The sequence below is a fragment of the Aspergillus terreus genome, genomic scaffold, assembly GCF_000149615.1.
Source record: "Aspergillus terreus NIH2624 scaffold_13 genomic scaffold, whole genome shotgun sequence".
NCBI lineage: Eukaryota > Fungi > Ascomycota > Eurotiomycetes > Eurotiales > Aspergillaceae > Aspergillus > Aspergillus terreus.
This window is the reverse complement of record NT_165936.1, coordinates 480157-494627: the sequence shown is the minus strand read 5'-3', so window position 1 is coordinate 494627 and position 14471 is coordinate 480157. Positions and strand designations below refer to the sequence as shown.

The 14471-nt window shown below is 51.6% G+C and overlaps 4 protein-coding genes across 4 annotated transcripts; 2 read left to right on the top strand and 2 right to left on the bottom strand.

The window, feature by feature from the left end:
* Nucleotides 1-1195: 1195 nt before the first annotated feature.
* Nucleotides 1196-7569, top strand: ATEG_08667 (uncharacterized protein; the record flags this gene model as incomplete). The annotated part of the gene is made up of 4 exons (XM_001217252.1): nt 1196-6398; nt 6453-6916; nt 7000-7104; nt 7153-7569. 4 exons carry the CDS (start codon nt 1196-1198, stop codon nt 7567-7569), a joined length of 6189 nt encoding a protein of 2062 aa, XP_001217253.1.
* Nucleotides 7570-8478: 909 nt separating this feature from the next.
* ATEG_08666 (uncharacterized protein) lies at nt 8479-9932 on the bottom strand (the record flags this gene model as incomplete). Its single annotated transcript, XM_001217251.1, has 2 exons — nt 8479-9308; nt 9362-9932. The coding sequence occupies 2 exons, from the start codon at nt 9930-9932 to the stop codon at nt 8479-8481; spliced, it is 1401 nt and encodes a 466-aa protein (XP_001217252.1).
* Nucleotides 9933-10705: 773 nt separating this feature from the next.
* On the top strand, nt 10706-12563 carry ATEG_08665 (uncharacterized protein; the record flags this gene model as incomplete). The annotated part of the gene is made up of 3 exons (XM_001217250.1): nt 10706-10945; nt 10994-11245; nt 11481-12563. 3 exons carry the CDS (start codon nt 10706-10708, stop codon nt 12561-12563), a joined length of 1575 nt encoding a protein of 524 aa, XP_001217251.1.
* Nucleotides 12564-12708: 145 nt separating this feature from the next.
* Nucleotides 12709-14070, bottom strand: ATEG_08664 (uncharacterized protein; the record flags this gene model as incomplete). Its single annotated transcript, XM_001217249.1, has 2 exons — nt 12709-12760; nt 12800-14070. 2 exons carry the CDS (start codon nt 14068-14070, stop codon nt 12709-12711), a joined length of 1323 nt encoding a protein of 440 aa, XP_001217250.1.
* Between the last annotated feature and the right edge of the window lie 401 nt (nt 14071-14471).

Here is a 14471-nt window from a genome sequence, read left to right as displayed (position 1 = left end):
GGATCTGAATACCGGTAGATGATCTCGTCCTTGTGTTCTTGATAGGACAAGAACTGCAGGTCTGACCACTGCGATGGAGCATGAGAGGCATGATATTTTGCAGCGGATTTTTTGGCTATGGTAGAGAGCGTCGTCCTTGGTCCTATCTCGATGAATCGACGAATACGCGGATCCCGATGGAATAGCTGGTTTTGAGTCTCGATCCTAGACAGGTTATACTTTTGTTGTTCCACCCACGACGTATGCCCTCGAGCACTTACCATCTAACCGGGGATGCTAGTTGATAACTTACCAATCAGTGCTAGAAATGGGGGATGATGGAGATAACTCACGCAAGTAACTCGACAAAGAGCTTATAGGCTGTTCTCTCACGGCTTGAAGCAGTAGCAGCAGCTCCAGGTGTCTCTGGCACCACTGCACATGTCATGGTTGGTGCTCCTATCGTGAAAAGGACAATCGAGTTGAGTATTCGAAAGCTGCTGGATTTGTGATATGATCATCCGCGCAGACGATTCGATAGGTACTGGTACTCAGTTACTGTGGTGCTTCTGTTTATACCACTTGATCAGCGCGGCTGAGTGATCACCCACATATGATATGTTTAGCCTCGATACTGGGAGACATATAACAACTGCAATAGGGATTCATCTACCCACTTGCGCGAGCAAAATATCTCTATGCCCATATCAAGACTCCTGGACCCATGTTGGACAAAGGATTCGGTGTAAGTCCGCCCGCAAAACTCCGGTTGCCGCAGGGTTGGAGTTGTCAGACTGTTTCACTGCAGCTGGCGCAAATATGACCATTGGATGGGACAAACAGGCGCCGAATTCGGGTAAAAAGAACGGACTAGACCCATTCCTGAAGGTCTAACATGGGCGGCTGCCTTAAGTCGCGGGTAATCTGCTTGGAGGAGTCAGGGAAAAGACCATGCGCCTGTTATATATGTGGATCAGGCGGCATTCAGATCAAAAAGTACGCGCAGGTGCCATATGGTAGATTGAATGGATTACAATTTGACCCTGATCTCCCACTTGGCATTCGGTCTTCTTCGCAACTCCGGCTTGCCTCACCGTATACATACGTTCGTATACGCAACATGAACCACTGAGGACCACTGCAAACCGTTAACTTATTTCATTTCCTCCCGCATTTCAACAACAGAGGACAGTAGAGAGGTGAGACCATCAACAAAATGAAAGGAGCAGAGGAAAGCAGTTGGTCTGGGTCACCTGGAGTGGCTGTGCCTGCTGCTGTCAATGGGTTCAACAACGCCAACAACTGTTCGTCTACTTCGCTATGTGTCGTCGACTTGGTATTCCACTATCGGCAAATCCGACTGGGGCTAGCAGTACCGAGCGACTTCTCGTCGGTGCTGGAGCCGCTCAAGGACACGTTTTTGATGTCCATATCGTCAGCGCCGGAAACGATCGATCTGCAGAGCCCAGTCGAATTGGCTTTGGCCTACATCGAATACCTCATCCGCCAGCAGCAGATTTCGCCGTCCATCCTTGCAGCAGTGGTGCAGTCGTTTGATCGCCACTTCTTGCTCGGGAAAATCGACATACATAGTCTCATTGTGCAATTAACGCCCTCTCGCGAGGACCGACATCGATGGCTGCGCGTATACTACCACGCAGTTGAGGCCAGTGGAGACAACTATTCGACGCATAATGACAACCTGACTGGAGGAGGCCCGAGTGCATTCTTGCGCCATGTCCAGAGCAAACAATTCAGGATGATGGCGATCTTTGGTGGTCAAGGGGACGGTAGCCTGACCTGCATGCAAGAACTATCAGATCTGTATTCCACCTACCAGCATATGCTACGGCCCTTGATTCGGGTCCTCGGGGCGCTTGTGGACCAGCTCTCTCAGGACCCGGAAATAAGGCATTTCTATCAGGGACAGCACTTCAACCTGGAGGGCTGGTTGAGCGGCTTGACACAACTGCCGCCAGTGGACTTCATTGCTAAGGCGCCCGTGAGCATGCCGCTAATAGGTATCCTGAGCCTAGCGCGGTACAGTATTGTTTGCCATGTGCTCAAGCTCACGCCGGGCGAATTGCGGACTTCATTCGAGGCAACCACCGGTCATTCCCAGGGATTGCTAGTGTCAATAGCCATCTCGATGTCAGATTCTTGGGAGGCCTTCTATGACAACTCCCGATTAGCTGTGGAGGCACTTTTCTGGCTTGGGTGGGAGGCGCACTGTCGAGCCCCCAGGAGTGCGTCTCGATTCATCGATCATCAAGATTCTCCGCAGGCGGAGGACCAGACGAGTCCTTCCTATATGCTCAGTGTGCGTGGCATTGAACGCACAAAATTGGACACCATCCTTGTTCGTCTGAATAAGACTGTCCAGAGCAACTCACAGCTACATGTCGCCTTGGTCAATTCGCGGGATCAGTTCGTGGTAGCTGGCCCGGTCGACTCGTTGGTGCATCTTGATAGTTATCTGGCGAGCATCAAGTGCGCTGATGACCAAAGCAAGATTCCCTTCAGCCAGAGGAAGCCGTCCATCCACCATGTCTTTCTGCCAATAAGTACTCCGTTCCACACGCCTTATCTTAAGAAAGCGGCGGAGGAGACAAAGACACGATTTGCAGGTCGCAGAATCTCTTCAGGCCAATTGATGATCCCTGTCTACCACACAAGCACAGGGCGAGATCTTCGCGAGCTGGGTTACAATGTGAACCTGCTCGATGTAGCCATCGACGCCATCGCGCATGAAACCTGCGACTGGACTATTGCACTGGAAAATTTGACACAGTGTTGTGACCGACCCTGTGGTATATCCCATGTCTTGGTGTTCGATCAGGGAGGCCTTGGATCCTTGGTGAAAAAGATGACAGAGGGCCTGGGTATACGGATAATTCAAGGTGCTGATTTGGACTCCCACGAGGCAGAGATCGGGACTATGCAGGACCTTTTCTCCCCTCGTCTGCTGGATACAGCAACAAGACTGCAGACGTGGAGTCAGCGATTCCAGCCCAAGCTCGTGGCAGGACCAACGGGTGGGCTAGAAACACGCCTCAGTCGGCTCTTGGGAACACCTCCCATCATGGTTGCTGGCATGACGCCAACTACTGTCCATTGGGATTTTGTCTCCGCGATTATGAATGCAGGATATCATGTTGAGCTGGCAGGAGGAGGATATCATGCCGCACCAGACATGGAAGCTGCTATCACCAAACTCGCCAAAGCAATACTTCCAGGCCGAGGAATCACTTGTAACCTCATATATGCAAATCCTCGAGCTATGGGTTGGCAGATTCCGCTTCTGCGGCGACTGTCGAACAATAACATTCCGATTGATGGGTTGACCATCGGGGCTGGTGTTCCTTCTCTAGAGGTGGTGACTGACTACATCAGGAGCTTGAATCTGCGTCACATCAGCTTCAAACCGGGGTCAATATCGGGTATACGCCAGGTCATTGCCATCGCTAAGGAACATCCTCAGTTTCCCATTATTCTTCAGTGGACAGGTGGCCGGGGTGGAGGTCATCACTCTTTCGAGGACTTCCATTCTCCCATCCTCAGCACGTATGGTCTCATCCGACAGCACCATAACATTTATCTTGTGGCTGGCAGCGGGTTCGGTGACGGCGATTCAATCTACCCGTACCTGACAGGCTCTTGGTCGACGAATATGGGATATGCTCCAATGCCCTTCGACGGCGTGCTTCTGGGCAGCCGCATGATGGTTGCGCGCGAGTCTCACACATCCCCTGCAGTCAAAGAGCTCATCATCAAAACAGAAGGCCTCCAAGATTCGGAGTGGGAGAACACGTATACTAGGGCTTCTGGAGGGATAATCACTGTTCGGTCCGAAATGGGCGAACCCATACACAAACTGGCTACCAAGGGGATCCGCTTCTGGGCTGAAATGGACAAGACCGTGTTCAGTCTTTCGCAAAAGGAGCGTCTACCTTATTTGGCGAAGCACCGTAAAGAAATCATCCATCGCCTCAACCGTGATTTTGCAAAACCGTGGTTTGGGAAAAATCGAGATGGGGACGCGGTTGATCTTGCAGATATGACCTATCTCGAAGTCCTTACACGCATGGTCGAATTGATGTATGTGCAGCATCAACGACGATGGATCGACCACAGCTACGTGGACTTGACCATGAGGTTCGCATTGCGTGCCCTGGAGAGGTCACAGAATGACTGCGGCGTCACTTCCGAAATATCAAAAACGGCGTTGTCGGAAGATCCAGAGGCCTTCATACGCGCCTTTGCAAATGCCTGTCCTGCTGCAGATGAAGTTTTGAACCCGGAAGATGTTTCTTTTTTTATACTCCAGACGAAACAACCAGGGCAAAAGCCGGTCAATTTTATCCCGGTCTTGAATGAAGATTTCGAGTTCTATTTCAAGAAAGACTCGCTGTGGCAGTCGGAGGACATCGATGCAGTAATCGACCAGGATGCCGATCGAGTGTGTATACTCCATGGTCCAGTGGCGGCTCCATATTCAAAGACCGGCGAGGACACGGCCAAAGACATCTTGGACACTATCACTCAATCACTGGTTGATCGCATTCAGCAGGACCTGTTGCCAATGGAGTTTGCGACTCCCCCGGAAAGTGGCCTGGTGACGCCCGACTCCTGGTCGAGTGTTTCCGCTGCTGGGAAGGACGTCTTCACAGAAGAGATGTCCCTCCCGTCATCGGTGACGCTCTCTGATTCCAACGATGATAGTCCGTCCTTCTCCGGTGTTGTCAGTCTCGGGAATTGCCGTATGGCCCCTGTGTGGGTGCGTGCTATTCTGGGCGACGAGAACATAATCCAGAATCGAGTGCGCCGGAGTAACCCATTTCGTCAATTCATCGAGTCCTACCCTGAGGCCAAAGTGCACTTCAACCCTGACCGATCTGAAATTTTGATCCTGCATCAGGGACCACATGCGGCCACGTCCTCGTTAAACATAACGTCCCATAACGGAGTGGATATAACGATGGAACTTCATACGCAGAGCGCGCCGGTCCCATTACAGTTGTTTTATCAGTTCGATCCGAGCCGCAGTCCATTCGGGTTGAGTGAAGTCATGAAACATCGTAATGAGCGCATCAAATCCTTCTATAGCAACTTGTGGTTCGGGGAGCATGCCAACCCTCAGATGACCGTCCATGACAAGTACTACGGACGTGAAATGACACTCACCACTGGACTTCTCGAGAGCTTTGTTGAAGTGACAGGAGCAGCTTTGCCCAACCATCGCGTGATGTTTGCAGATACTGATACACTGCCTATAAGCATAGGCATTGTTCTAGCCTGGGAAGTGATTTCCCGCCCCCTAGTCATTCATGGGATTGAGGGAGATCTGCTCAAATTGGTCCACCTCTCAAATACGTTCGAGTACTGTTCGGGAGCAACACCGCTGAGGGTGGGTGACAGAGTCACTTCGCATTCTCAAGTTCAGAGCATTACAGTTGGGGAGGCAGGAAAGACTGTCACGGTGGAGGCACAAATCTTGCGTGCAGGAACACCTGTATTGAAAGTCATCTCCTCCTTCCTATTCAGAGGCTCCTTCCAGCAGGGCGCTGCAGCCTTCAGCCATACCACGGAATCAGTATGGAAACTCGAGCTGTCATCCGAGCTGGACGAGGCCGTGCTCCGCAATCAAGAATGGTTCCAGCTAAGCGAAGATGCACCATCACTGGCGGGCCGGTTGGTTGTCTTCAACCTGGAGACACATGTCACCTACAAACAAGGGGGACTTATGAGCCTCCATGTCAGCGGAAATGTCTCCTGTCAGGTTCATGGTCATGAGTGGGGCGAAGTTGGCTTGGTCAACTTCAGGTGCAGTGACTGCATAGGCAATCCGGTCCTGGACTTTCTCGCGCGCAGAGGAACGCTCGGAGACACGCGAACGGACTTTAAGGTGACCGGCTGGTCCGGTCCATCATCCATGGAAGTTCAGATGCCCGCCAGCAACCAGCCGTACGCTGATATATCCAAGGACTACAACCCAATCCATGTATCACCTATCTTCTCCACGATAGCTCAGCTACCTGGCACTTTGTCTCATGGGATGTTCACTTCCGCAGTTAGTGCTGCAGCGTTGGAGCATCTTGTCTTTCCGGAAGACCGAGGGAGATTGCGGAAATTCCAGGCGAGTTTCACGGGGATGGTGTTCCCCAATGAGAAACTGGTGATACAGTTGAAGCACACGGGCATGATCGATGGCCGAATGAACTTCACTGTCGACGTGACTCGAAAAGAGAACGCAGAGACGGTCCTTGTCGCACAGGCCGAGATAGAACAGCCTGCGACCGCTTACCTGTTTACTGGTCAGGGAAGCCAGAGCAAAGGAATGGGCATGGATCTATATGGCTCAAGCCCGGTGGCGAAAGCAGTGTGGGACGAAATAGACCGGAATCTATATGAGACATACGGTATGAGAATAGGTACTGCTTCCGTGTCGTGCAGCAAGGACTAACCATAGGCAGGCTGGTCGGTTCTTGACATTGTGCAAAATAACCCCAAGAGCCACACTGTACACTTTGGGGGGCATCGGGGTCGCAAAATAAGGCAGAACTATCTTTCGATCACGACGGAGACGGTGTCTCCCGATGGTAGTATCAGCCAGCAACCAGTCCTAGCAGGACTCACACCAGAGTCAACATCGTATACCTTTACCGATCCTCGTGGGCTGCTGTATTCAACGCAATTCGCACAACCCGCCATTCTCACGTTTGAGGCAGCGGTGTTTGCCGAGCTCCGTGCTGGCGGGTATGTATCACCAAACGCAGTGTATGCTGGACATTCTCTGGGTGAATACGGTGCTCTGTCAGCCTTGTCTCAGGGCATTCCCATAAGCTCGCTGGCAGAGTTGGCGTTCTACCGCGGACTAATGATGCAAGCATCTGTGGCTGGCCATAATGAAGGGAAGGGGGCATTTGGCATGATTGCGGTAAACCCAGCACGCGTGGGTAGATGTGGGTGCCCTTACTCCCTCAGAAGAATGGGTGATTGACCAAACTAGACTTCAACCAGGCAGCTCTCGATCAAGTCGTCCGCATCATTGCCTCCAAGAGCGGAGAACTGCTCGAGATTGTGAATTTCAATGTGGATGGCGAGCAGTATGTCTGTTCTGGCACTGTAAGTCTCCTTCCTGGCCCTGAAGGATGTTCCCTTCTGACGATGCAGATAACCAACTTGTATGTCCTGGGAAAGCTCCTGGACCACCTCGCGGACTGTCCCGATGGCGCTGAACTGGTCGTTGGAATTGCGGACGCGTCAGATCTGCACAAAATGATCGGCGATTTGTTTGGCGGTGCCAACGTTCTTCCGTGTCCGGTGGAGCTTCAACGCGGCAGAGCAACAATCCCCCTCCAGGGCATCGATGTGCCTTTCCACTCCAGTCACCTCCGTTCCACCGTGGATCGGTTCCGCCAGTGTCTTCTGAAGCCTGGTTTTCTGGAAGGCAATGTGAATGTGGAGGAGCTGGTTGACAGATATATCCCCAACTTGATCGCCAGGCCGTTTTCGGTGGACCCCGACTATATAAGGGAGGCGTATGAGTTGACACGGAGTCCAGTGCTGGCTGAAATGTTGGGAGTTTGAGATTATTCTAATGCCATTTCTTCCTCATAGATTTAGGAGCTGATTGTGCTGGGAGTCACGATGTATGCGAGACGTAAAGTTAGATATACTTCATACTAAGTATGCGGAGATATATATTGAACCCTGATGTCGTGACTACTATGGCCGACTTCTATATAGATATCTTGAAGATCTAATGGGAGAACCACTAGATGTTTGAAAAGTAAATATCCAGTCTGTGCTTCCCGTAGTTCAACCATCAAAGTGGTGATATCGATGTTGAAAAGCTTGTTGCTATCTGATGCCAACAATTCAGCGAGACTATTAGACTATCCCCATTCAATGCGTCTTATCGGACCTTATCAGTTAGCGATAGTACTGATAGTGGCCGCTAATATCGGACTAAAATCATGGCAGGTCGTAATCTACCTACTTCTTACTCAGAGTATGATTCTGGTTTCTACACAATACCGACACAGACTCGCGTCTGATGGGCAAATCGTACATCATTAAAGTCTACTGACGGGCCTTGAAGGAGAACGAGCATTTCTCGAATAAGCCTCCTGGAATGAACTAGATGGAGGGGCGTTTACCGTTGGAAGACTCCATAGAGAGAAGGAAAAGTTGATAACCACCATTAGGACAGACACGCTTACACCACGACTAATTGCATAACCAGGACTAGTTCTCCTATGGAACACGTCAGGGCAGCCTCTATTGACCGCCATTGGGGCAACCAAAGCAAGGCGGAAAGAGTGCAGTCCCGAAAGTGGCTGGGATATGAAGAGTAACAGACCGGAAGAAGAACGGCTTTATAGAGAGAAGAAAGACAGTCTTGACGATGATTATTCTAATAGACAAGTACATTTTCATAGTAAAACGCAGAACATGATGATAAACAGTCCGGAGAGACAACAAGAATAGTTAGTTCTATCCCAACCCCATTTCACGGGAATAACCCTCCTCCAGCTTCCGTATCATGTCTTGAATATCGAAATACCAGATCTTGTGAGAACGCCGGGTGATCTCCTCATGGCCTTTCGTCATATCGGCACCACATTTGGAATCATTCCACTCGTAGATCTCACACGCCTCTCGACTACTACGAACAAGCCACTGGGATCGTTCATGACGGACATCGGTAAAAAGCGAAAAGGCCTTCTCCAATGACCTCCATCGGTTGCCAGCAGAAGTTCTACAGCTCTTCTGGACACCCTCCAGTAACACCGACAGAGCCAACGCATCTTCGATCCCGATACCAGCTCCAGCTCCGTGATGTGGCGACGACGCGTGGGCAGCATCACCTGCGATGCACACCCTACCACGCGAGTACGTCGGCGCAGGGTGGTCAAACGAGTCGAACACCGCCCATTTCTCCAGCTCCGGCGGCAGAAGGTCGATGATAGACCGGACGGTTGGTCCCCAGCCCTCGAATGCGGCGGCGACCTCACCTTTGGTTGCAGGCTGGGACATGGCGCGATCCAGTGGCCACTCATTGGGATCGTCGACGAACGCAACCACATTCATCAACTTCTGCTTCGCGACAGGGAAGTGAAGAACGTGCGCCCCGGGACCCCCGTACATGTGCTGATTGCGTGCGCGGTAGTCCCCTAGTCTGGCAATGGCTTCGTCCATGGGAACAAGTCCGCGGAAAGCGATTTTGTGTGTGTAGTGCGGGTACGAGGCCGGGTTGTCCTTGCCCAGGATGATCTCGCGGACCCGCGACTTGATACCGTCGCACCCGATCACTAGAGGATGACCTGGGTTAGTTGATAGTTCCCCAGGCCCTGGAGAGGGAATGGAATGTACGTACCCGCATCGGCAATCGCACATGTGCCATCGCTGAATGTCAGCACAAGCTTGTCACCGCACGGCTCCTCGATTGACTCCAGGCGCTTGGAGAGCTGTACTACTCCATCCGCCATCAGCTTCATCACCTCTTCGAGAAAGTGTGCCCGATGGCATCCCTCGAACTCTCTTGGCCCGGCGGCTAGCTTGTAGAGGATCTTCCCCTTCATGTCGTCTTCCCCAGGGGTATGGGTGTAGCCATCGATGAATTGCATGTTGTTGTTGGGATTCTCCGGGTCCCCGTTTGCCGTCGCCACGGCGTTCACGCAGTCGACGATTCTCGGGTCTATCAACGACATGCACTCTCGAGCGTTGGCGGTGAAGGCGATGCCGGCTCCGATCTCGCGTAGAGTTCCTGCTTGCTCGTATACCTTCACTCTGATGTTCTTCTGGATGAGGCCAAGGGCGAGAACGGAGCCGATAATGCCACAGCCTATGATGACGATCTCTAGTCGGTCATCAGTGGGCGTCTCCATTCCTCGGGCGTTTCCTGCGCCCTCTTCTCTGGGAATTTCCGTATCTGGGGACGTCAACATTCTGTGGACTGGATTATTGAATGCTTGATCAACCTAGCTCTTACTCAGAACACTTTTCAATCTAAACAATGACCCCAAAGGTCTTCTATACAAGAGACTACTCGCCAAGAGCACGGATCCAGAACTACGGACTTAACGTCTGCGTACCACCGATATCATGCATCTGCCCAATATGCGTCCAGCTGGATGATGTCAGACTCGGTGTGATATCTGGCCGAATCTCCCCTGCAAGAGGGCCTTGCACGACATCAATTTGTCGATGCCGTCCAGGGTACTCTTATGGGCTCGATACACATTGCGGAAGTGGGAACGGTAACACAAACCAGGGAGACAAAGAGCGAAGGACCTATGGAAATGCCACTAGCTTCATCTGCCATGCATTTAGCATCTGCCACTCGAATCTTTCTCTCTTAATCCCGCAGATCACTCAACTTAGACGCGATTCCTTGTCACTGACACGGTTACACGACTGCAAGAACCCGCGGATAAGTGGTTACCCATGATATACGAAGTAGAGTGATGAACAATCAATCTAGCCTGCCCTGACGGAGTAAATCGAGACCGCAGTCTGGAACAGCAAACAAGAGATTCGGTCGTAGTCCTCTTATGTGGGTGATACCCTCCGTCCAGATCCAGACTAAGCCGCTGGCAGGACCATTGGAAGCTGGAAAAGGCGTGATGCTTCCCTCTTCTGGAGCTCTGTCACCCTATGCATTCACAGTATTGTCGGCTTTCTCAACACTGCACAGCAGAGTTCTGGCAGCCCTTGCAGGATGACGTCCACTGAGATCACTACTGCTGGACCGGCAGATAACCCGGAGAAAGACGAGCAAAAGATCGTGTTGAAGGCATCTAATGGAAAGGAACGAGTCCATGGAGAAGAGAAAGATACACCGGTACCCGACTACCAGGACTTCCAGTTGTCCTGGACGGGTCGGCTGATTTTCTTCACTTTGGCAGTCTTGTCGCTGATGGTATCTTTGGACGGGACATCTATTTCAGTTGCGCTGCCAGTAGGTCTATCCTCAAATCGTCTCAAGGATCTACTGACGGTCGCATAGGCAATGGCCAGTGAGCTTCATGGATCCGCTATGGAAGCCTTCTGGACAGGGACATCTTTTCTCTTGTGCTCAACTGGTGGGTTTTCTGCCTTCACAGACCGGATTTATACTGACCGGCGAGTAGTGTTCCAGCCAGCAACGGCCACGCTGTCCAGTATCTTCGGCCGCCGGCCTGTGATCAATGCATCTCTTGTGCTCTTTCTGGTCGGTGCCTTGGTCGCGGGACTTGCCAACAACTTCACCGAGATGTTGGTAGGTCGCTGTATACAAGGAGTGGGCGGAGGAGGGCTTGCAATGCTTTCTGAAGTGCTTGTGACCGACCTGGTGCCCCTGAGGCTAAGAGGGAATTACTATGGGATTCTCAGTGCAATGTACAGCTTGGGCTCAGTGCTAGGGCCAATCGTAGGAGGTGGCTTCTCCGAAAACATTACATGGGTACGCTATGTCTTGAGCTGTTCACTGGCAATGTACTAATGGCGTATTCCAGCGCTGGCTTTTCTATATCAACTTCCCTTTCATTGGTATTGCAGCCTTCTTCACGGTCTTTTTCTTCCATTTAGCCACTCCTCCGGGGTCGCTCAAGGCCAAACTCGTGCGCATCGACTGGATCGGGACAGTTCTGTTTGTTGGAAGCGTCTCGTCATTCCTCATCCCCCTATCATGGGGAGGAGTGATGTACGACTGGGACTCATGGCGCACATTGGTACCTCTCACAGTTGGTGCAGTCGGCATAGCCGTGTTTATCGCCTATGAATGTTATGTTCCTGCCGAACCCATGATCCCGCAGTCTGTCTTCAATAACCGAAGTGCAACTATTGCGTTTGCCGCGAGTGGTATCCAAGGCTTGATCCTTTGGTGCAACCTATACTACTTACCTCTGTACTATGAAGCCGCTCGCGGGTTCAAGCCCATCATCACCGGCGTCGCGCTGTTCCCAGAGACCTTCACGGTGGCGCCTGCAGCTGTGATCTGCGGGTTCATCATCACAATGACCGGCCGCTACCGATGGGGTCTGTGGATGGGATGGACGATCTGCACCATTGGGCTGGGCCTTCTCTGCCTGCTTAAATTGCATACTAGCACAGCCGGATGGATCTTCCTGAACATCCCGTGTGGGCTGGGAATGGGTATAGTCACTGCTGCTGTTGTCTGTACTGTGCAGGCGTCTGCAACGAACAAGAATCTCACCATGGCGGTGGCGATGGTCGTGTTCTTCCGCGCTTTCGGCCAGGCAATTGGTATAGCCGTCGGCGGCGTCATCTTTCAGAACCAGATGCGACATCATCTCTTTAAGTATCCGGAATTTGCCGCCGATGCTGTCGCACTAAGTCGAGACGCGGCGTCGCTGGTGACGGTCATCAAGGGGATTCCGTCGGCTGAGGCCCAGGAGCATCTGAAGGTGGCGTATACCGATAGTCTGAGGATTATCTGGGCAACCATGTGTGCTATATCGGGGGTCGCGACGTTTATATGTGCATTTGTGAAGAAGTATGACTTGAACCGGGCATTGGTTGCTGACCTAGGCTTGGTGGAGACGAGAGAGGATGATGCAGAGAAGCAAAGCAGGTAATTGACAAGTGTGTGGGAGATGATCATGGTGTTGTATTGATAGGACAGTATGAAGCAATGGATAATAGTGTCTGATCTCTATAAGCTAAGAAACCCTCGTCACGCTATCTCATCCAGCAATCTAGAGCTATCGTCCTATTCTCATATCAACCGATGCGCTTCACAACGTCTGACCATGCCTGGTTTTGATCCAAAGCTCTATACTCATCCTCGTGTAAGCACATCAATATCACGTACCCATCGTTCTTATCGGGAGCGACATAGGTGCAGCACGGCAGAGGCCCGTAGGTAGGCCTCCTTATAAAGTCAGGCGCTCCCAAACGACCGAATTCAGGAGCAGTGATGTGTGCAATGGACGAGCACGACATGTCGGTGCAAGGATTGAAAGCACCCGCATACGCAATCTTTGATTTATCCGTCTCATTTGCAATAAAGGTCACGTAGCTCCGAATCGCATACGGCTGGCTGACATCGATGATGCTCTTGCGGAGCAGAGATGCAAGCCTGGATAAAGAGCATGCCACAATTTCTTGAAAAGTGAGACTAGTATTTGCGACACGAATCATATGGCCCATGTATGCTGGGGTAATGCCCATCGCCCGCCGAAGATCAACAGCACGGCTCAGTTTGGATACGGCCTCGGGCGTATGGAGCCGCTTCAGGCGCATGGCTATCACCCGTTGCCACAGAAAGGCTGTCAAGCAATCGTTTGCCGAGACAAATGTGACGGAGGGGACAAACTCCTGTGGCTGTCGTCGTCCTTCAGCGGTAATTCGAGTTAACACCTCGGCAGAGAGCTTGAAGATTTGCCATTTATACCCCTGGAGGAAGTTGACGGGCGGCGGATTTTGCACCGCGCTGCTGGCTTTGAGCTCGCTGTGATCAAGAAGAGGCTCATCTGCCTCTAGTAGTGGAATGATATTGCGTCGATCACGGTTCCCTTCCTTGATGACATCCTCAGGAATTGACTCGCCTCGCATGGAAAGAGCGATCAAGCTGGCAATTTGAAAGATACCGCTCGCATCGATAATGTTGTGTTGGGCAGCGATGTCAAGTAGCAGTCCGCCCCGTATCAAATTGCACTGAATGTCCAGGACCGGCGCGGGATCGTCCTCTGTCTCGTGATAATGCGCTGGAAAAGCCACCCGATACCCGAGTTGACTTCCTGGGAGCATGGAAGCAGGTGCCTGTGCTCCGCGGATCTCATCGTAGGAGGCCAGCATGAAAGAGCGATCAACGACTCGCACAAATTGATGATCTGGGGACTCCCACGTCTCACAGGGAGCGACCCTGAAAGTACCCGAGCTGTTGGGTCCCTTGCCTTCGTTGACTACTTTGCCAGCCAAGAACGAAAAGGTTTTTATAACCTGACGTACAGCAGATTCAAGGCTCTCGATGGCTTCATTGAGTTGGCTCTCAGCGAGGGGAAAGCACAGCAAGATATGGGTGTAGCTCTTCAGCATAGGTAGCTGGCCGATGACATCCTCGATATGGTCGAAGGTTGCCATTTTGCCGGAGAGAACGTTGAGTGTTAGAGATAATGATTGTGACTGCACTAACAGAGGGAGACTTAAGAATTGACCAGACACATGAGGTGATCAGAAAATGGGCGTGTGTTCGCCAACGATTCAGTCAACATCGAATCGATATATGAATCCCCGGCACAACGAAAACTCCGATATCTTTGCTCGTAGGGCAGGAAGACTGAACCTACTTGCATACACCACCCATATGACTGTTGGATGATTTGAAACGCGATGTTTGCGTCGTTCTCTTCTCGCAATGGAGCCACCTGCAGATGTCATCTGGGTATACCTTGACACGAGACAGCAGGCTTGCATTTCCGTGTCGGTGAGGATGGTCTGGATATCAATAATCGCTGTACATGATGCTTGAATCCTGAAGCTCT